Genomic DNA, 22,916 nt, shown 5'->3' with positions numbered 1-22,916 from the left:
GGCCCAGTCACGCTGAAGTCCGTGCAGCTCAGCTGCCCTGCCTGTGTCAGACCCAAGCCCTTTCTCCTGGGACAGAGTAATACCCCTCGAGATGTGGCCAGGGACCTAAGGGAGCCCAGGCACTGGTTGTCTAAGTAGGGGTGTTTTCCAGAAGCTCTTTTGAGGAATATTCATTCCGCCGCCCATGAGCAATGCTTTTCGTAGGGGAGTGAATGGTGACCTCCTGGAGGATACGTCTGTGTCCTAATCCCTGGAGCCTGTAGCTGTGACCGTATGCAGGGAGAGTGTCTCTGCAGATGTAGCTAAGGGTCGCGAGAACCTCATGTAACACCCAGGTGGGCCCTGTATCCAATGACAGGTGTCTGTAAGAGAGAGAGCCCATGGAGGAGAAGGCCCCGTCAGGATGGAGGCCGAGGATGGAGTGATGCTGACAGCCCACAGGCGCTGGAAGAGGCGAGGAGGCATTCCCTGGAGAGGGACCACAGCTCTGCTGACACTCTTTTCAAACTTCTGGTCTCTAGAACTGTGAAGAGTGTGGTTGCCCGTTGTTTTAAGTGGCCACATTTGTGGCAGGGTGTTAGGGCAGCCCCAAGATTTTACTCCACCTAAGATGAGTGCAGTTCAGAGTGGGTATCATCCATCGCGAGCGCCAGCATCACTTTTCCTGATGACGTCGTGGTTGCTGTCGCTAGTGGAGAAGAACTCTAAATTAAAACATTAATTTTAGATTAACGTGTGATGGTATGGCAGGTTAAGCTGCCGCTGGCCCTCCTCGTTTGAATCCTGGCTGATCTGATTTCTGCTGCTGCACTCATGAAGGCCGTGGAAATAGCCCCTGGCACCCATGTGGGAGACCTGCATGGAGTTGCAGGTAGCCCTGGCCATTATAGCTGTTTGGGCAATGAACCAGTGGGTAAGAGAGCCCCTTCTCTCTCTGGCCCACTCTGTCACTTTGCCTTTCAAATAAATAAATATTTTAAAACATTAATAATGTTATTAAATCTGAACATTGGACTTGTTTTGAAGTGAGCAATATTTTGCTCTCATAATAGCTATCTGTAAATACCATCTTCTGAGTCAGTAGAAGGAACTACCCCAGTATCGGAGAAGAGGGCTCTGTTTTGATAACTTTGTTTCTGCATCTACCTCCTGATTTGGGTACTATGGCATCATGGAGCAGTGGCATCAATAAAACTCTGCTGTTTCATTGTGCATGTATCAAACAGTCGACTGTGTGGTCTTTTGGCCAGATTTCCTTGGCTTGATCTCAGAGCTCTGTCTCAATACGTCTTTGGATAACTCTGGTCCAACACAGTCTCCATTTCAATTTGAGAAATAATGTCAATCAGTTTACTAGCTCACAATCGTGGATGAACAGCTTACAATGTTTGTGACAATATTGGATCCACTTATTTCCAAATGGGTGATTATTAAATAACAGCACATTGTGTTCTTGTTTCTCGCGATCCAGTTGGCGCATCTGAGCAACATTGCTTTGATGGTCGACTTCCATGGGGAGAACTATGAAAGCAGTTACCTCCTCTGGTCTCCATTCTTCCTGGCACTTCCGTATTTCCATGGCCAGGGCCACCAGGTTATCCCACTGGTTTCTTTTTTCTTTCTTTTTATAGCTGGAGTGCATAGACAAATTTATGCCACCAGGGCAGAGGCTGTGGCTGGCAGGGAGGGCCCCCTCCATCTTGGACTTTGCTCTCCATCAGAACGAGATGGAATTGGGCAGCCTTATCTTTTCTGACTCTCTCAAGATGCTTTCCAGTAGCGACTGTTTGCTTAATCAAATGGCTGAGATGCTCAGGAAGACACAGGAGCAAGACCTTTGCACTTGAGCCTTCTCAGAATCTCACTGCCCATCACAAAACGTGCTCACGCAGCGCCACGTAAGTCGCTCAGGGTCACGCCAATTGCTGGTGTGACCCGGATGAAGCTCCTGGCTTCCACTTGGTCCAGCTCCCACTATTGTGGTCATCTGGGGAGTGAACCAGTGGATGGAAGTCTCTCTCTCTTTCTCTTTCTCTCTCTCTCTCTGTAACTCTGCCTTTCAAATAAAAAATAAATCTTTAAATTTGACTCAACAAGCATGTATTAAATACCTACAGCATACTAGCCAAGAAGAAACCGGCATGCAAGGGGTCTTCAAAAAATTCTTGGAAAACATACTATGAAAAACTGTAGATTTCAAAAATGTTTGCACCAGAATAAACTCATCTTTTAATTCCATTTTCCACTGAGCTCTTTGAAGTGCATACACACAGATAGGTAAACTGATGAGAGTAAGTACCTGGAGAGTATACACTTAAGATTGGTAATGGGTGTGTTCAAATCTGCATTAAAACTGAAAAATACTCTGAGAAGGCATCATATTAGCAGCGAGACATTAGAATCACCAGAAGTCCTGGAATGAGCTCCCCAGTACACGTGCAGAGAAGCCGTTTCTGAGCACACGGGGATTTGGTAGCTACTGTGTGGCTTATAATGAGGGCACTGGGTTGCTTCTAGCCCTGCCTTCTCAGGACGGGCACTGCCTGGGAAGAGAGGTGGGCATGGCTGAGTGCCTGGTGCAGGGCAGAGCACAGGCAGAAAGGCCACAGGAGGGAAACCTTCTGGCCAGTGTCTCGCTCACACATCTTTAGGTGCTCCCTGAGGACGGAGAGCATCAAGCTCCAGTGCGACAAGCAGGCTGGTCCTTGCTGGGGCAGCCACCAGGTAAGTGTGCCTGGCAGCATTTCGTTACTGTCGTGAAGTGCGAGAGGCATGCTGCTTTAAGAAAAGGTTGCTTTGTTCATGGTTTTGGAGGTAGAAGGGAAAGGGCGTGGCACAACCGGTATCACATCACAGCAGGAGCGTGTGTGTCTGTCTGTGTGGTCCCTGTCCTTCTCCTTAACACAGCCACCAGGATTCAGTCGGGGGGCTCCATGCTAGCGACCTTCCCTAATCTAATTACTCCCCAAGGGTCCCAGCTGGAAACACCGTGGTCAGATTGTTTCCATGACTTTGGTGTTTAACTCTCACGTAAGGTTCAAGGACCAACTCCTAGGCAGAGCGGAGGACCCTGTCTTCTGGAGGGGCAGGTTATACCAGGACTCCTGGTGAGCCCACAGCCTGGGAGGTAGTAAGAGGAGGTCCTGTTCCAGAAGAGACAACTCAGTTCTGACACCTGTTGGGGCTTCATGAGAGACGGAATCAGAAGGATTTCCCATGGGGTCTGCAGGTCAAGGTCAACACATTCCCCATTCCTGGGATCTCTTTTCACTAGGCTAGTATGCTTGGCTTCTGCTGTCCATGTCTATCTCCTCTGAGCCAGTGAGACTTCTCGTGTGGCCATCCTTCCAGCCCCTTCCTTCTTCCTTGGAGAAGTGGCTGTGACCTTGCTCCCTAGGCAACCCTTGGGGAGCAGAGTTAGTAGCTTCCCTGTCCATCCTGACTGGTAAAGCTGATCCCAAGGCTCAGTATCAGAAAGCTGCTGAACTCTGCCCTCAGCTCAACTTAGAGCAGAAATGAAGGAGATCCAAGGGTGCTTCTAAACATTCATGGAAAAACAACTAAAAGATCAGAATGTTTTGATGCAGAAATGTTTCAAAGTCATGCATAGTTTTTTTTTTTTTCATAAAACTCATTTCCTTTTAACTTTTTAAAAAAGATTTATTTATTTATTTGAAAGGCAGAGTTACAGAGAGGCAGAGGCACAGGCAGAGAGAGAGAGGTCTTCCATCTGCTGGTTCACTCGCCAGATGGCTGCGATGGCCAGAGCTGAGCCGATCCAAAACCAGGAGCCAGGAGCTTCTTCTGGGTCTCCCACGTGGGTGCAGGGACTTGGGCCAGCTTCTACTGCTTTCCCAGGCAACAGCAGAGAGCTGGATAGGAAGTGGAGCAGCCAGGACTCAAACTGGCACCCATATGGGATGCTGGCACTGCAGGCGGTGGCCTTACCCACTATGCCACAGCGTCGGCCCCTCCCCTGAACTTTTGGAAGGAGCCACATATTCTAATTCTGTTCTTGCTGACTATTTTATTGTTTAATTGTCTTAGATTTTGAATGGTCAAGAGGGATTATTTAATCTACTCCAGCATTCAACAAAGATATCTAAGACTGATGTGCAATTGTGTGCACACTCCCCAGAATTCCACCTGTCTTCCTCCTCTTCTCAGAGCACAGCAATCCCCTTCTGGCACACACACAGACCCAAGAAAGGAATCTTCCAGGGTCTGCTGATCACCAGGCTGTGCACTGGGCTGGCAGTCTCTCTTTCACTGGATCTTTCAGTGCCCTGCTTTGCCCCCTTGGCTTACCCTGTTCTGCCCTCTGCACCACGCTCCATGTGTACCCCATGGGTACACACTCTCTTTGCTGTCTGTGTGTAGATTACAGTGCTGTAATCTCAGACCATGGTCTCTTTGACCAGGGAGAGTTTATTTCTCTGTGATCCAAAAGTGTGGACTTCGGTGAGGATCCACAGCCCATGGGAGAGTGTTCCTCTTCAAGGTCATCTGGAGGCCAACTTCCTTCTGCTTTGGTGCTCTTGACATCCTTGTCCTTGTCTTGTGTGGCTGAGACTGGCTCGCTAGAGCATGTTTGAGTTCCAGTCTGTGAGAGGGGTGGGGGAGAAAGAGTGGAAGCCAAGTAGTTTCCTAAGAGATTCGACATCCTTGTCTGCACCATGTCTGTTCCATTTGCTTGCTAGCTGCTAGGGGAGCTGAGCCAGGCAGTCTTTTAGAGGCAGACCATGTACTCTGCTAAAACTCAAAGGAGAAGGGGAGAATGAAGCCAGGGGCCCCAGCAGTCTGCCGTACCCCTGTGCAAGCAGCGTGTGATGCCTGTCCTGATGCACATATGTTGCCGTTTTGCATTTCTGTACATTGCAGGAACGGTACATGCCTGCACCCCCAGGACCTTGCCCAGCGCCTAGCGTAACTGAGGCGCTGAACAGTGAATCATTGATGAATACACTGTCCCCCGCCCCCAACCACCACCAGCCTCAGCAAATTAAACCCTAGGCGAGAGTCACAGAGAATTAAAGGGCAACAAGCATTGAATGGGCTTGTGGAGGTGTCAGTTGGAACAGTTAACCAGGATGTCCAGGGTTAGTGGCAGGCTGGCGAGAAAATCTGAGGTCAGTGGCCATTCACAGGACCGGGACTTGGAAGACATTTGAAGGCAAACAACGGCGAGGGCAGAGGGGCAGCCAAGAAGTCGGCATAAGCGAGGGTGGCTCTGGGGTTGGAGAATTGAGGGATGAGGCGATCTTGACAATGAGACCAGTGTGACCAAGTCACCCAGGACATGAGGTGGGATTTCCCTGGGAGCCACACGGAGAAGCTGCTGCCGAATGTTATGGTGGGGATCTGAGAGGGTGGCTTGGACTCCGGTAGCAGGGAGGGGACACAGATGAGGGGATGCCTTCCTCTGCTCCCGTGTACTGAGGGAGCACGACAGAGTCAGCAGGACAGGGCCAAGCTTCTGCTCCAGCAAACAGTAGATGGTGTTGCCGGCAGTGGGTGCTGGTGCAGGGCAGTTTGCAACATTCCCACCACGTACAGTGTACAAATGTCAAAGGCTGCGGCAGAAAAAATAGACCTGCGCTGCAGAGACTCAGCGTTGAGAGTGGAAGCCAAGTAGACCAGCGCTGAGTGCCTGCTGATGAAGAGAACAAAGGAAGCCGGTGGCTGGCGCGCAGGACTGGTGACCGTGTTAGGTGTTACCCGGCTCCGGTGCTCCACGTGGGGCTCCCTGGTGTCACAGTGCGTGGGTTGCAGTCATCTGTTTATATATTTACACACACACTTTCCTGTATTTCAAGTTTCCGTATAGCAAGAGGTGTTTCGCCCAGCAGTTAAGATGTCTGCATCCCACATGGGAATGCTTGGTTTTCAATTCCTAGTTCCACTGCTGACTCCACTTTTTACCAATTCTTCCCAGGAAGGCAGCAGTGATTCAAGATATTGGGGTTTTTTATATTTATTTATTTTATTTGAAAGGCAGAGTTACAGAGGAAGAGGGAAGACGGAGAGGGAGATGTTCCATCCACTCGTTCACTCCCCAAATGGCTGCAACGGCCAGAACTGGACCAGGCCAAAGCCAGAAGCTAAGAGTTTCTGCTGGGTCTTCAACATGGGTGCAAGGGCCTAAGAACCTGGGCCGTGTTCTGCTGCTTTCCCAGGCACATTAACAGGGAGCTGGATTGGAAGTGGAGCAGCTGAGACTCTAACAGGTGCCCATATGGGATGCCAGCGCTGCAGGCGGTGACTTAACTGGATACACAACAACACTGGCCCTAGTAATTGGGTTCTTGCCACCCATGTAGAACACCTGGATTGAATTCCTGGCTTGTGGCTCCAACTATGGCCTAGACCTGGCCATTCTAGGCATATGGGGAGTCAGTAGTGGTTCAGAGCTCTATCTCTTTGTCTCTCAAATAATTTTTTAAGTATACAAGAGTACTTCAAAACATCTGTGAAAATATGGGATTAAATGATAAATTTAGGGGCTGGCACTGTGGCATGGGTAAAGCTGCCACCTGTGAGGCCGGCATCCCATATGGGTTTGAGTCCTGGCTGCTCCACTTCCTATCCAGCTCCCTGCTAAGATGCCTAGGAAGATAGCAGAAGATGGCCCAAGTGCTTGGGCCCCTGCACCCACCTGGAAGACCCGGAAGAAAACTCCTGGTTCTTGGCTTCGGCCTGGCCCAGGCCTGGCTATTGCAACCATTTGGGAGAGTAAACTGGCAGATGGAAGATCTCTCTCTCTCTCTCTCTCTCTCCCCCTCCCTCCCTCCCTCCCTCCCTCTCCCTCCCTCCCTCCCTCCCTCCTTCTCTCCCTTTCAAATAAATAAATAATTCTTTAAGATATATAAATTTATTTTAGTACAAGAAATTTTAACCCATGCTAATGCAGACCCGTGCTCATATCAAATCGCAGGGTTCCTGCTGCCTTTGTGTGAGACCTGCTTTAGATCCCTGCCTCCCAGCTTTGGCCCTGGCACCTCCCTGGATGTTGTACACATTAGGGGAGTGAACCCAGTGGACAAAGAACCCTCTCTGTCTTTGCACACCTGTGACAAAAGATAGATGAGCCAGGAAAAAAGCATACTCATGTACTGAATGTAAGTTTTCAGGACACGGGAGCCTTCAGACAAGAGACCAAAGTAACTGGTGGGCTGTTTCATGCTTGAGTTTGCTGCGCAGTAGACAGTGGTGGAGAAATGTCACTGGACAGGAGGGGCGGACGTCATGGGCATCCAGTGGGGACACTTGGCAAGGCCTGTTTGTTGCAGTTGTTCCTTGCGTCTCTGTGCCTGCAACACCTCTGCCGTGAGGGCTTTACGCCCTGCTGCAGGGGAGGAGGGCAGGGGAAGGTGGGAGTGACCTTTCTCGCTTCTGCTGTTTGCTCAGATGCCGAGGTGTCATGTTAGACCGTAGCGTATCCTGCCCGTCAGCGCACAGGCTGGCTCCCATGTCCTGTGAGCAGATCAGCCCTCCAGGGCCCCTCCTCAGTGCCAAGAAACCAGCTCCTGCATTTGCCTCCCAGCTGGGCAGTGCAGCGCCAGACCTGCAGGTTACATTCCTGGTCCCCAGTGCAGTCCCTGTGTTGGACGAGGACCCAGGGACACGGGGGACAGGGCACACCAGGATGCGAGCAGAACCGGTCCCACGTGGGTGGGAGTTTAAATTTGTGCAGTCCATTTGTCAAAAGCAATTTGAGGACACATGTTAAAACGAGCATTTGAAGATACGTGTTAAAATTTGTACCACTTCAGTTCTCGCCAGTCCCTCGGCAGGAACTGTCATCACCCCATCTTCCCGATGAGGAAGTGGAGCACAGTGAGTGGGGGGCCATCCTGTTAGTTCAGACAGACGCTGTGAAAGTTGCAGGTCCTGGCCATTCCTTTGGAACCTGAGTGAGCAGGAGAGACCTAGCATTCGATTTCCGAGATTTGTCCTCATGAATATGCAGGCAGGGATAGTTGTTGGGGCGCAGTGGGATGAACTGCCACCTGGGGTGCCAGTGATGGAGCCCCAGAACCTCTGCTTCTGCTCCAGCTTCCTGCTGATGCACACCTTGGGAGGCAGCAGGCGATGACGCAGCTACGTGGGCCACTGCCACTCACATGGGAGGCCTTGATGGAGTTGCGGGCTCCTTGCTTCAGCCTGGCCCAGCCCCAGTCATTGCAGCCATTTGGGGAGTAAACCAGCAAATGGAAGACCTTCTCTGCCTCTTCTCTCTGTATTCTGTAACTCTGACTTTCAAATAAAATAAATATTAAAAGGGGTGTGGGGAGATCTTCTGTCTGCTGATTCATTCCCCAAATGGCCACAATAGCTGGGGCAGGACCAGGCCAAAGCCGGGAGCCTGAACTCCATCCAGGTCTCCCATGTGGGTAGCAGGGGCCCAAGTATTTGGGCCATCTTCTGCTGCTTTCCCAGGTATATTAGCAGGGAGCTGGATCAGAAGCAGAGCAGCCAGGACTCTAACTAGTGCTCATAGGAGATGCCAGCATTGCAAGTGGCAGCTTACCCATGGCACCACAACGCTGGCCCCACATCTGTATGTTTCATTCCAAAGACATTGGCACTGGCACATCACTGGCCCCCCACTCACCAAGTGGGCTTCACCAGGCATTACGTTTCCGCTCTCCCTGCAGCTGGCCTGTCCTGTCCCCCAGGCTCACTCATCTTGCCATATTCAGGGACCAGGGCGTTCTGTCCGTGCTCTCCACCATGACAGCCCCAAAGCTTGGCTTCTACCCCAAAAGTCTTCCCTAGCCAGCATCCTCACTGCCTTGTGACCTGACGCCTAGAACATCCATGCTCAAAGCCACTCTCCACCAACATTTCCTGCATGGGCCAAGCGATCTACAAAGTCTGTGTCAAAGGCCTGATTCAATGAGTTTTCCACTCTTCCTTATAATTACACTTTTTGCATATCTTCTTTGTGTATTAAAAAAAAAAATCCCGAGTCATCCTTGCTTACCTATCATTCAAGGAAAGCAGCTTCGAGTTATAATGGGAGATTTTAAGATGGTACTGACAGCATTCCAAATCGTAATGTTCCCGAAGCCAGGTGTGCGTGGAAGGGTGGAGGGAGTTCCTGTTTCCTGTTGGTGGAGAGGTCTCTCCCCGCAGCACTTTCGGCCTAGGAGACTGGCACCTCCCTGTGCATGAGGGATACAGTTTCAGTGTGATGCAGGCTTTGACAGAAGTCCCTGAGCGTCCGCACAATCTGTTCTGCTGAATCACACCTGGTGTGTGTACAGAGAAGGCTCTGGCACGAGTCCTGGCCTCTGGGAGCAAGGTCTCTGACTCAGAAGCCAAGACATGGCAGGGTTTCAGGGCGCCTGGCTCACCGGCACGGTAAATTAGCCTGCTTGTTCGCACGCTAAACGCTTTATGAAAATTTACTGGGCGCAAAAAGAGGCAAGAAAACCCAAGTGGCCGCGCCCTGCACCTGCCTGGCACCAGTGAAGGAATGAAGCTGCCGAGAAGCTGCCGTGAGGAGCTGGCAAGAGGCTAAGGTGGAAAAGGCAGTGAGAGCCACGTGCGGCGCCAGCTCGGCACTGTTTTGTGAGCATCTCCTTGAGGAAAACTTTGAGTTACGGGAGATTCTGGGCTCCCAGTGTCTGTGAGCCGGGCAACAGGACACGGCTCTCCCACTCTCTCCACGACACATAGCTTCACACGTGCGTCATGCTGCAATGGACAGCAAAGGAACTACGTCCTCCCGGGAATAGGCATTTAGCCCAGTGGCTAGGATGCCCGTGTCCCACACCAGAGTGCCTGGGTTTGATTCCCAGCCCTGGCTACTGGCTCCAGCTTCCTACTGATGCAGTGCAGTGGTGATGGCTCAAGTCACTGGGTTCCTGCCACCCAAGTGAGAAACCTGGATTGAGTTCTAGGCACCAGCGTGGCCCAGCCCTGACTGTTATAGGCATTTGGAGAATGAACCAGTGAGTGGGAGACCTCCCTGAGTCTGTTTGCCTTTCGAATAAATAAAATGAAAAAATGATAGTGTAGAAACACTCACCCAGATATGCTGATTTAAAAAAACATGATCAGGGGCCAGCATGGTGGCACAGCAGGTTAAACCACCACCTCTGACGCTGGCATGCCATATGAGCGCCAGTTCATGTCCTGGCTGCCCCACTTCCAGTTCAGTGCCCTGTTAATGCACCTAAGAGAAGCAGCAGGGATAACCCAAGTACTTGGGCCCCTGCCACACATGAGGGGGACCCAGATGGAGTTTGAGGCTCCTGGCATTCACCTGGCCCAGCCCCAGCAGTTGCGGCCATTTGGGGAGTGAACCAGCAGATAGAAGAGGTCTGTCTGTCTGTAACTCTGCCTTTGAAATAAAATAAGTCTTTAAAAAAAAAGTGGATCAACTAGAAAAATGAGGTTATAAGTGTATATTTGAGCAACAGAAACTAAAACATACAAAGGTGGAGCCAACTAATACTTCGTGGGAGTTTCTTTTTTAATTCCTCTTAGTGTTGATGGTTCATCTACTTTTAAAAAGTAGTATTTGAGGGGCTGGCGCTGTGGCATAGCAGGTAAAGCCACCACCTGCAGTGCCAGCATGCCATATGGGCACCGAGTTCTGGCTGCTCTACTTCCAATCCAACTCTCTGCTATGGCCTGGGAAAGCAGTAGAAGATGGCCCAAGTGCTTGGGCCCCTGCATCCACGTGGGAGACCCAGAGGAAGCTCCTGGCTCCTGGCTCCTGGCTCCTGGCTCCGGATCGGCGCAGCTCCAACCATTGTGACCATTTGGAGAGTGAACCACTGGATGAAAGATCTATCTCTCTATCTCTGCCTCTGCCTTTCTGTAACTCTTTCAAATAAATAAATCTTTAAAAAAAAAAAAAAAGTAGTATTGAGAAATATGACCGAGCGTCACATACCTGGATCACCTAGCTCTTTGCGTTGCTTGCTCTCTCCATTCCTGGCTGCCAGGAGGACTAAGGAACCTGCCGAGTCCTGTTTGCCAGGCAGCATCGCCTCCTTGGGAAGACCATGGCCAGCTGAAGTCAGCCTTGGCTCCCTCTGTTGAGTGGCCAGTCTGTGGGGGCTGTATCTGGACACTTATCCCTGGCTCTGCACACTCTCACAAGCTCCCCTTCCTGGGACAAGGTTCTTTGTGCCTGCACCAGAGAGAAGTGTGTGGGAGCAGCTGGCACACAGACTGGCATCCAGGCAGCCACCCGGGCACCGCTGAGCCCCTCGCAGCGCACCTTAGTGCAGCTCAGGGAACTGCAGCCAAAACACGGGGTTGGGGTGAGGGACGGGTGTGCACAGGGAAACGGATGTCTTCCTCCACAGCCACGAAGAAGGCATGGCTTTGCAAAAACCTGGTCCTTGATAGTTACGCAAAGGGGATGCCGGGGATCTGTTTCCAGCAGTAGGGAGTCCTCAGTGGCAGTGTGCTGTGGGCCTCACTCGGCTCAGGCCAGGGACAGGTGACACATCTGTTACCTGACGCGTGTCTGGAGCCCTGGCGGGGCCACCTCATTAAATTATGAGCCCTGCCCTGCGCAGGTGATCCATGGCACCTGCGGCCGGTGGCTCGGTCTGGTCCTGGCCAGGAGAAAGGGAAGCGCAGGGTCCTTTGAGGATGCTTCCCTTTTGCTTGTTTACTTTATTCTCCCACGCAGACTGCGGCCCAGCAGGGGGCCTTTTAAACCACAACAGTTAATTACCCACTCTAACCCAGAGAACTCCTGAAACATAAATACAGCGCCTGGAGAGGAGAGGGCAGCTTGGCTCCGGGCTGTACTTGGTAGCAGCTGGGGAGGGAGCCACCTTCTCGGGCCGGCCGGCCTCCCAAGACCGATGGGGACCAATTAGAAGATGCTCCCGGGGAACCCTGGCCAGGCCTCTCCCCTGTGTCCTGGGCGTTTCTGTGTCAGTGCACTGGACTGTGCGGCCCCAAATCAGGACTCCCATTCCAGAGATGCGATGGGGTAGCTGTGAGGCCAGAGGCCCTCCCTCGGCCAAAGGGAGCTGCTCTTGGGGGGGGGGGGGCTTCTCTACTTGCTGGGGGAGGAGCAGGGGCCATGCAGAACCTCCTGTCCCTCCATCACCTTCACCCTCCCCACCCCCAAGAACGGAGGCCTAGCCTGTGTGTCTCTAAATCCTAGGACACCCCTGCCCCTTAGGAACCCCTGTCTTCCCGACGTCCATCCCCACTAAGCCACCTCCTTGCCTGGCCTCCGTGTCCCTCGCCTTTCCTGCCTCTGCCCTTTGCCCACTTCTGGCTCTGTGCTGGCCCCCATCCCTCTCCTTCGCACCTCTTGAAATGCCTCCTTCAGCGGCCAGCCTACTGCCTCCACCTCAGTGCTCCCTGAAGTCCCAGGCCACACTTGTCTGCGCCACTCACCTTTCGTCACACAACCAGGAGGGACTTCTGCGTCTTTTCCCTCCACACCTGCACCTGTCCCAGCTCCGGGTGCACTGGATGGAGTCTAGTTACTCCCTCTCATTCACGCAGGAGACCGGGGGCATCACGCCAAACCCAGGTGCGTCTGTGTGGCAAGCACCAAGTTTTTTCTCCAGGCATTCAAGAAAAGGACAAAAAAAATGTTTTTGAAGTATCTGAATCTGTGGCCTCGGGTACATAAAAGGATGAGTGGTTGCATGGTTCAGTTTTCTTCTGGATCCTTAGGGAGGGAGCTCACCAAAGGGCGGGGAGCTGCCAGCCAGGGCCCCAGCAGAGTGATGGAAGTGAGTTCCTTCTTCCCACTTGGGTTTTCTCTTCCCAGGGAATTTTCATTGTGTTTTCTTGAAAAATAAAAACTGAAAACACAAAGTTTTGGCCCCTACCTCACACCATACAAAAATACACATCAGTAAATATCAAAGACCCCAATATTACAGCTAAACCTACTCAGCTCATGGAGGAAGATGGAGGTGCATAAACCATTGTGACCCTGGACTAGGCAATGGTCTCCAAATGTTAACAAAAGCAAAACAAAGAAAACAATAGATAACAGAAAAAAATAGGACTTTAGCAAAATTATAACTTTGTTGCTTTATAGAACAGCATCAAGAAATAGACAACTACAGAAGGGGAAGAAGTATTTGCAAATCGTGTATCTGATAAGGGTTTAATGTTGAGCTTTATAAAGAACTCTTGTAACTCAACAATGAAAAGAGAAGCCACCCAGTACAGAAGTGGGTGAAGAACTGCAATACGCCTTTAGCCACATACATAACAGATGGCCAGGAAGTCCACGGAAAGATGCTGGACGCCATCACTCACGAGAGAAGTGCAAATAAAATCCAGAGACACCATACCAATAGCAATTGTTGGTGGGCTGCACGGCAGTGTGAATCCTGGTACATCGCTGGTATGCATGTAAATGGTGCAGCCACTGTGGAAAACAGCTTGGCAGTTCCTCAAAAAGCTAAATATGGAATTCTTCTAGGACCTAACAGTTCTGCTCAAGGTATACCTGGAAGCCCTTATATGAGGGACTCAGAGACTAATGTATGCTAATGTTCACAGCAACCTCACTCACCATAACCAAAACGTGGAAGCAGTCCAAGCGTCCACAAGCAGATGAATGATAAACAGAACAGGTATATTACATACACTGGAATATTATTTACCCATAAATAAGGAATGGCATCCAGATACATGCTACAACAAAAATGAACCTTTAAATATCATCACACTGGATGACATAAACCACAACCAAAGGTTGAATATTTGATGCTTTCATACATAGAAAATATCAATGACAGACACATCTGTAGATGCAGAAAGCAGATGACCAGGGCTAGGAACAGGGGAGAATGAAGAGTTACCGCTGAATGGCCACATGGTTTCTACCCGGGGTGACAAAGTTTTAGAAATAGTTAAAATGGGAGTTTTTATGTTCTATAAATTTCTCCATAGTTTTCAAAAATGAGCCAAGGATTTGATTGAAGAGAAGATAAGACAATAAGAACATGAAAAGCGGGGGCGGGTGCTGTGGCACAGCAGGTTAAGCTGCCATCTGCAGCACCAGCATCCTACATGGGCATCGGTTCGAGTCTCAGCTGCTCCATTTCTGATCCAGCTCCCTGCTAATGTGCCTAGGAAAGCAATGGAGGATGACCCAAATGCTTGGGCCCTTGTACCCATGTGGGAGACCTGCTTGAAGCTCCTGGCTCCTGGCTTCAGCCTGGCCCTGCCCTGGTCATTGTGGCCATTTGGGGAGTGAACAGAAGATTGAAGATCTCTCTCTCTCTGATTATACTTTTTTTTTTTTACGTTAAGTCTGACTTTCAAAAATTATTCCCCACAAATAGCAAGTTAGATGAAGCCCTTAACTGGTTTTTAATTCTTTATTATGGAAATAGCTAAATAAATATGAACATCAAGAGAGTAGTGTAAAAAGTCCCGCCCCCCCATCAATCAACTCTGAAAAGTATCAGCATCCTCAAGATAGTTTTTCAAAAACTGCTTTACCATATTTTATTACAAAAAATTTCATCAGACATCAGAAAAACTGAAAGATGGTAGAGTAATTCCCTTGTGCACACCTCTTTTTTTTAAAAAAAAAAATAAGATTTATTTATTTATTTGAAAGTCAGAGTTACGCAGAGAGAGGAGAGGTGGAGAGGTCGTCCATCTGCTGGTTCACTCCCCAATTGGCCACAATGGCTGGAGCTGTGCTGATCTGAAGGCAGGAGCTAGGAGCATCTTTTGGGTCTCCCATGTGGGTGTAGGGGCCCAAGGAGTTGGGGCATCTTGTACTGCTTTTCCAGGCCATAGCAGAGAGCTGAATCAGAAGTGGAGCAGCCAGGGCTTGAACTGTACCTATATGGGCTGCTGGCACTGCAGGTGGCAGCTTTACCTACTATACCACAGCGCTGGCCCATATAGACTTTTTTTTATTATAAACACTTTTATTTAGTAAATATAATTTTCCAAAGTACAGTTTATGGATTACAATGGCTCCCCCCCATGACTTCTCTCCCACCCGTACCCCTCCCATCTCCCGCTCCCTCTCCCATTCCATTCACATCAAGATTAATTTTTCAATTATCTTTATATATAGAAGATCGATTTAGTATATATTAAGTAAATATTTCATCAGTTTGTACCACACAGAACATAAAGTGTAAAATACTGTTTGAGTACTAGTTATAGCATTACTTCACATTGGACAACACATTAAGGACAGAGATCCCACATGAGGAGTAAGTACACAGTGACTCCTGTTGTTGACTTAACAATTTGACACTCTTGTTTATGGCGTCAGAAATCTCCCTAGGCTCTAGTCATGAGTTTCCAAGGCTATGGAAGACTCTTGAGTTCGCCGACTCCAATCTTATTTAGACAAGGTCATAGTCAAAGTGGAAGTTCTCTCCTCCCTTCAGAGAAAGGTACCTCCTTCTTTGATGGTCCGTTCTTTCTACTGGGATCTCATGCATAGAGATCTTTCATTTAGGTTGTTTTTTGTTTGTTTTTTGCCAGAGTATCTTGGCTTTCCATGCCTAAAATACTCTCATGGGCCCTTCAGCCAGATCCGAATGCTTTAAGGGCTGATTCTGAGGCCAGAGGTGCACACCTCTTACACTTGTATTCTCCCATTAACATGCACCTCGCCTGTCCGTCAGTCTCTGTCTCCGTCTCCGCACCACTCTGTCCATCCGTCCAGCCACCTTACTCTCCCTATTCACTTCACAGTGGGCTGCCGACAGCAGTGCAGACCCTTAGACACTCCCAGGCATGTGTGTGTGTGTGTGTGTGTGTGTAGGCTGTTTACAGTTCTCTTGGTGTGTTTGATGTGAAAGTCATTTCCAGTGAAGGACACGCATTTCATATGTACATTCTGTGAGTTCTGACACATACATGGGCTTGTAGGACTTGCAGGGCTTGTACTGTATTTAAATTTTTTTTTTTAATTTTAGAGGCCTTCAAATTAAGTTCTTGTCATAGATGTATTTTGGTGGTGGTGTTTTCCTGGAGGGGTTTTCACCTTCAGATGAATCTCTGGAAGGCAAAAAATGCCCATTCCATCGTCTAATCCACTGTCCAGATACACTCCGTGCCTCGGAGTCCTTGCAGAGAAGGCTGATTGAGCATTGCACCACACAGCTGCGCTGCGCATCTTATCTCGTTAACACTTCAAAAACTTTGCCGCACCCAAGTCTGTGCCTGGCACGTACCAGTCTGTAGGCTGAATCAGTGCAGGCGCTTTAAGTCTGTTAACACTGGCGTGTCCAGAGTGGTCGACTTTGTTCACAAACAGGCAAACCAGGATTTCTTTTTCCATGTGGAAAAAGCGGTGGGACAGAAAACTGAACACTGTCGCCTTGACTAGTAAGGCAATGAGTCTGGGATCATCGGTGAGATTACACTCTCTGTGATCATTATTATAATATATGTTTATAACTTGCACATTTTGGGGAAAATCCCTTATGTGGTACAAGTGATAATTATTTTATGTCACAAGCGCTTCTGTATTCTGATACAGATGTATCAAAAGAAGTCACACAAAAAGAGCCTTCAATGGGACGATTTACTCAGAGACGTTTTTATCTTAAAGCAAACTGGAGCTTGACATTTGCAACAGCATCTTCACGGACAGGCTGATCGCAGAGTCTGTTCCTAAGCTGGGCTGCTCCATGCCTGTGACACCATTTTTCAAATTAGGTCAATGGAAATGAGATGGAGAAACTGAGCAAAGAGAACTTACTAGTACTTGTGAATCTCTGTAGGGCAGAAATATGAATGATGGCACCGGGGTTTTTTCCCTGTCACAAACGTTACGTGTCTCCCTGGAGCCCAGAGCCCTTCCAACCAACCACTTAACTGCAAGGCGCAGTTCCGGCCGCCCGTGCCTCCTTGCTCCAGTGTCGTCTTCCGATCTCTGGAAGAGACTGCTCGTTCACGTTCAAGGTCGGGGCTGGGGGGGGGGGGGAGCGAAGGGAAAGGTGTTAATTCAGACGTTATGACACTGTGATAATGCTATTATTTAAGGGACATATTTGGGTGTGTTTATAGTCTGTAGTTTTATAAGTAAGCCCAAGGGGCCCCTCCTGGTTGTCACGCTGCTCCTCAAATCCCGTGTCCTGTCTGTCTCATCCTATCCGACAGTAGAATGCATGCCGCCCTAATCCCTGGAAGTTTGGAACTAATGAACTGACTGCTGAGCCGCTGCCACGGAGCTTGGTCCCAAACTATACTGTACTTCACACTCGATTTATTCTCCAGATGGCAGGCTGTGCCGCCCGCCGCGCGGGACCACCTCTTCCACTGGAGTGTAAAAGTGGACGGATGTTGTTTTCTTTGCAGATTGGATCATTCTGAGCTAGAAACTCGCGAGGATGATTAGTTATTAGCTTTAATGGGTGCCAACTGAACCGACTGCATGCATATTTTCTCCCTTAATTTTGGAGTCTGCCGGTCCCAGTGATGGTGGATTTATCCGCTTCCTTACGTCACCGGAGTGGGTTGCTTCCCCAGGTGATGGGGAGCCGGTCTTTGAAATCAGTGCACGCCTTGGTTCCTGGCCCAGACAGAGTCTCAGAGTATGGTGGCTTATGGAGAAGGACAAGTTTATTAGCCCCTGGTCCACTGCCCTGAGCAGCCTGTGGCACGAAATATCGATCAAGATCACATCTTCAGAGCAGGAACCTGCCTCACGTCTTCCTCTGGGCCAGCTCTCCGCGGGCCCGCACAGAGCCCACCTCTGGACTCAGACACCCCAGAACCCGCCGTGGGGCTCCTCGAGGGTCGAGCACAGCTCGTGATGAAGGCCTCCGTTTCACTGGGTCTTAGGGGCACAGGTTCATTCCACGGTTAGTGGAGTTTGCCTTTGACACACTTTTGAATGTGGTTCCCTTTTAAGCCTCCTTTGATCAGTGTGTGTTCCACGTGTGGAAGATGCCTGCCCGCTCCAGGTTGTGTTTGACTTGCCTCTTTGGCTTTTCCTTTTGCTTTTCTTTCCTCCCCCCCAGCAAACACATCCCCTCTAATGAACTTGGTGAATTTCCCTGAGAGCCATTCTGATATGGTGGGGCTCTCCAGGCTACCCCCTGCTCACCTACGTGAAGAGACAGAGGGTGGAGGGTGGAGGGTGGAGGGTGGAGGGTAGAGGGTGGAGGGTGGAGGTCTCTGTCTGGGCCGGGCAGAGACCCAGGGAGAAGAAGGAGCAGAGAAGAGCGAAGGGGACGAGGTGATGGAGACGAGAGGATGCGCACATTAAGGCGTGTGCTGGAGAAAACGACTGGGTGCCCGACTGTCTCACCGAACCCCGGCTCCACACTCCATTGTCCTTAGAAACCGCTTTCCTCTCAGCCCAACAGATGGCATGGGTGTGTTTGTGAGCACAGTCACACATTTCACCATTGAAATACCAAAAAGAAAAAAAAATGAACGTGCTCACTGGTTGGTGTAAACGCAGTGAAGTTGTCGGGTATCGGGGATGTGTACCCGAGGGACGCACACTGCGTCTGTGCAGACTGTGACAAGCCGCTGCCCGTTCCTAAGGCCGCTGTGGGGCTGGACCCTTCCAAAGCCATCACCTCTCTTTGAAAAGCTGCAGAACGGCGAAGTAGAAAGAGGTTGGCTTTAATTCTGAGTCAAAAAGGGGAGGGGGGTGTCTAATAAAATGCGCAGTATTCACTGCTCCTTATTATAACATTGAAAAGTACTAATCAGATTATGCCTGAAATTAGAATTAGGTATTTCACTTGCAGCCAATTTCACAAGAACCGAATTTTACTAAATAAACTGGAATGTGCCGAAGCCATGGCAATCTGACTTTAGATTAAAACACACACAAACAGGATCAGAACATAAGTTTTGAACAAACAGTCCCCTTGGATCTGAGTGAAGCAACCAGACAGCTTAGAGGTCGGATTTTGTTTGACAGCAACATGAAAAATTTAGGGAACTGATACTGCCAGAGATCCTGGATGCCTGCGCACACGTGCAGGTGAAAGTCGAATGTGGAGCTGATGATTCAGAGAATTCAGTTTTAAAATGCACTCCAGCCTGAAGGATCTCGGAGTTCGATTTTCCATTCACTGTCCCAGTAGGCTCTTTGCAAGGCTGTCTTGCTGCCAGAGAGAGCCTGGAAATTGAAAGGTTTGTGAACTGGAGCAGAGGTTTGTGAACTGAAACAATTCTGATTTGTAGCTATGTGGGGTACACGTTCAGGTTCTCCAAGGCCAAGGATCTAAACACGTGTGCTGCCAAAGAGCTGGGCGCATTTGCCTCAGCCGCTCCAGGATACTGAGCTAACTTCTACCCTCCGCCCTGCTCAGCAGCTCTAACAGGAGTGCATGGTAGAGTAAGCAGATGAGTTTATGGCTGTGGGACAGCCAAGGGCACGATGCGGAACCAAATCACTCTTGGCTGCACCACCTCTGTCTTCGGCGAGGAGAAGCTCTCGTGTTTTGTGGAGGGTTGGAGCGATTATTGGCAGTTGGAGCTCTGTGAGTCAGGACTGGGCAGAGCTGTCCTAGGTGGGTCTGTAGTGTTGTCTCCATCTGACCTGACAGCTCCAAGCTACCACTGCCTCGCCCCATTTGGAAGCCTGCCTTGCCTGCACGTGGTCGTAGACCTCATGAGCTGGGGTAAATCCACTGCCCTGGGTCTTCTCATTGATTGGACATAGACTCAGTATTGGCTTAAATAATCCTTTTATTTACTTTTTTTTTTTTTTTGTCTCCACTTCAGCTTGCTACTTTCCTAGGTCAGCACTGCGGCTCAAATGGCTGTATATGGTGGCCTTTTTCCCTGAAACCACATTCTTAAGCACTGAGACGCTTTAAAGTTTTATTAGTATCATAAAAACCCTTCCCAAATGAAACTACTTTTGATAAGTGTTCATTCTGACAATGAGAATTTGTTGAGGGCTGTTGGCAAGTTGGAGGAATTTGTTTTTGAAACTGAAATTGGCAGGAAGTAATGACCCCAAGTGCTTGCTTTCTCTGGACGCCAGCCCCTACCCCTCACTGCACCCCTTTCTTTCACTCCACCTTCCTCACCCCCACCCGAGAGCTAATAAATCACCTACTGGGTCTCATACAGTTCTTTGGATACCGGAGCAGACTTTCAGCCCTTTGCATCCTCTTAGCTGTGGAGCCAAGACTGACAAATCAAAAGGAAAAATTGTATGTGTCAGCTACTTGGTGAAGGGATTTCTTGGTGAAGCTACTGCCTTCTACCTGAGTAAGTTGGAGCTTTCTCTTTTGTTTTCCAGAACAGAGTGTCAGATTCCTGTGAGCAGTTTCTTAATTGAATGTCAAGATGCAACTCAGTTGCAAAAAAATATGATAAAGTGAATGAGTAGAAAAGCACGATGCAGGTAGAAAAAGAAAAGCAAATCCTTATCCCGAGATCCCCCCCAACAATATGAATGGCTGACAGATGAGACAGCCACGATCCAGATGCTGCTTAGTTTCTTGTGTTTATGGAAGGAGAAAATACAAGTCAGGAACTTAGAATCAGGCTTAGCCCTTAGTGCTCAGTCAGCAAATAATTATCTATTGATAATCTTCCCGTTCCAACTGGAAAATAATGCTGTGGGCTGGTGACAGTGCCATGTGGGGGTTCACCACCGGGTGGGGTGCGGGGCAGCCTTGATGTCACCGCCCTCTTGACCCAGGCTGTATGACTTATCTCAAGCGTCACTCATTTGATGGACAGGAAATGTGTAGACACAATAGCTGTGTTCAGACTCTGGCTCCACGTAACCGTCACACACACCATTCCATTGGGTCCTCCCCACCCCGTGATCAAAGTGAACTTAGGAGATGTGTTCTATCAACACGCACAGAGTGAAGCCCGACAGAGAATAGTCAAAACCCTGGAAGACTTTGACCTGGGCCCAACTGAGAAGTGTGTGAGAGTGAACTCTGTGTCCAGCGGGCTGGCCGAAGAGGACCTCATGGCCCTCCTGGAGTCGCGGGTCCTTCCTTCCAGCCTGATGCTCCCCAAGGTGGAGGGTCCCGAAGAGATCCAGTGGGTGAGTCGCTCTGCCTGGCTTCCCGATCAGGACACACTTGGATGCTGTGGGTGTACGGGCTGTGCACACAGTGCAGAGGAGGGGGGTTGAGAATGAGCAGTGGGCACAGGAACCCATCTCCTGCCCACGAGGAGAGCCTGGCTTTGCCCACAGAGCTCGGGGAACATCGGGCAGACTGGTGGTGTGCACAGCACAGCCTCCCCTGCAGGCCCTGAATCGCGCCCCTACCTGCCCCACCAGGGCCTCCCCGGAAGAGCCGCTTAGCCACTGGCTCTCCCCGGATGCCTTTGAGGCCTGCGAGGTGGCAGGGGCGTGCTAGTCACAGATGAGGCTACACCCAAAGAAGGGGAGGAAAAGGTCATTCCTTAGGGCAACTGGAGGAATAAACAGGAAGCTTTTAACGAGTGGTTTTAATTAGCGCAGATATTATTTCCTGAACAGGTCTCCAGCGCATCCTTTTTAAATTGCTGACAGGTGTGTTTGCGTTTCACGACAGACTTTTCAGCCAATAAAAATCTGAAATGTAAGGCAGTCAGCCCAGCAAGTTACTTGTGAAAACTTTTGAAATGGACCTAATTATACGATGATCGTCTGAACTGCGAGATGGCATGGGGGTAGGGAGGACTAGATTTTTATTTGAGGTTTTCGGTTATTCTTAAGAGCTCTGTTGAATAGCATGATAATTCCTGGTGCCACCAGGGTCTGTGGGGTGTGAGTGCTGGCAGTGTCTGTGGGCAATGGGGGTTCTAAGGCTCATCTGGTGTGTCTCAGAGGCCATGGATACAACCATAGGCATATACTGAGAGGCTGCATTACCTGGGGAGACTGTTCCCCTCTTATTTTTAATAGAGAGAGAGAATGAGAACCCTTCTGTCCTTTGGTTCGTTCCCCAAATGTCCACAGCAGCCAAGGTTGGGCCAGTCGGAAGCCCAGAGCCAAGAAGTCAGTGCGGGTTTCCCGCATGGGTGGTGGGGACCCAACTGCTTGAGTCACCCGCATGGGTGGTGGGGACCCAACTGCTTGAGTCACGTCGCCTCCCAGGCTCTGTGGGGCAGCCAGCTCTGGAGGCAGGAGTGGGGGTGCAGGTGCTCCCTCTAGGATGCTAAGCTAAACACCAGCCCCACTGCTTGCTGCTACAACATGCTGGGCCTGTCCTGTGCAGTGCGTGTGGCTACCAAGCCCTTGAGATGCGGGCAGTGCGAGCTGAGATGTGCTGGAAGTGTGCAGAATACACACCCGCCCCCTCTGGGGGAAAAAAAAAATTTAAAAACATCTCACTGACTTTTATGTCCGTCACACACTGAAATGATAGCACCCTGACCTATTGAGTTGAATATCAGATATTACTAAAGTCACCTGTTTCTCTTTACTCTTTCAGTGTCACCAACTCAAAAACTCAGTTATACTTGCAGCTGCCATTCTAAAAGGGGTCTTCAAAAACTTCATGGAAAATGCGTATTATTAAAAAAAAACGTGGATTTCCGATTTTTTTTTTTGGCCCAAAATAAGTGCATCCTGTAATTCTGTTTTCTATGAGCTTCCTGAAAGGCTCTTGGGTTTCTGCTGAACAGCCGTGTGCTGGGTTCTCCTTGAAGCCCATATTCAGGGACCAATATTTACCTTCCTGAACTGGGGTTGTCACCATGGCTGCCCTCGGAAGCTGGGAGATGCTGGTGAGAGTCTGCTAATATCCCCAAAGACGGCGGCCCCATTCACAGTTATCTGAAGTGGATCGCAGCAGGCTCTGTAGTTGTCTTTGGTCGCTTAGCTCTTGCCGTTCGTCACCCTTACTCCCTTCACCGCAAGGCCTGTGCCTTCGGGAGCCTCCCCTTGGGCCCGGAGGAACCCACTGGAATCCAAGCAGGACTTGCAGTTAACAGCAGCCTCGGGCTGTTTATTTTTTCCCTCTCCCTTCTGTATGCATGCGAGGCATAAAACC

At 49.8% G+C, this 22,916-nt stretch overlaps 1 protein-coding gene and 1 long non-coding RNA gene across 9 annotated transcripts in view; one reads left to right on the top strand and one right to left on the bottom strand.

Annotated features, from left to right (window-relative positions):
• Window positions 1-22,916, top strand: part of CLYBL (citramalyl-CoA lyase) — a 243,625-nt gene that overhangs the window by 180,419 nt on the left and 40,290 nt on the right. For all 8 annotated transcript variants that reach the window (XM_017343572.4, XM_008260142.5, XM_089303474.1 and 5 more), the window contains exon 3: window positions 20,789-20,977. In XM_017343572.4, coding sequence (XP_017199061.4) covers window positions 20,789-20,977 — 189 coding nt within the window. The remainder of the gene's footprint in view (window positions 1-20,788; window positions 20,978-22,916) is intronic.
• Window positions 3,640-14,535, bottom strand: LOC149124508 (uncharacterized). Its single transcript, XR_016212716.1, has 2 exons — window positions 8,987-14,535; window positions 3,640-4,603 (listed from the first exon to the last, which is right to left on the bottom strand). It is a non-coding gene; the product is annotated as an uncharacterized LOC149124508 (long non-coding RNA).

The sequence above is a fragment of the Oryctolagus cuniculus genome, chromosome 9, assembly GCF_051225735.1.
Source record: "Oryctolagus cuniculus isolate XC-2025 breed Fujian yellow rabbit chromosome 9, ASM5122573v1, whole genome shotgun sequence".
Lineage (NCBI taxonomy): Eukaryota > Metazoa > Chordata > Mammalia > Lagomorpha > Leporidae > Oryctolagus > Oryctolagus cuniculus.
Note: the sequence above shows the minus strand (reverse complement) of the source record. Positions and strands in the feature narration are given on the sequence as shown.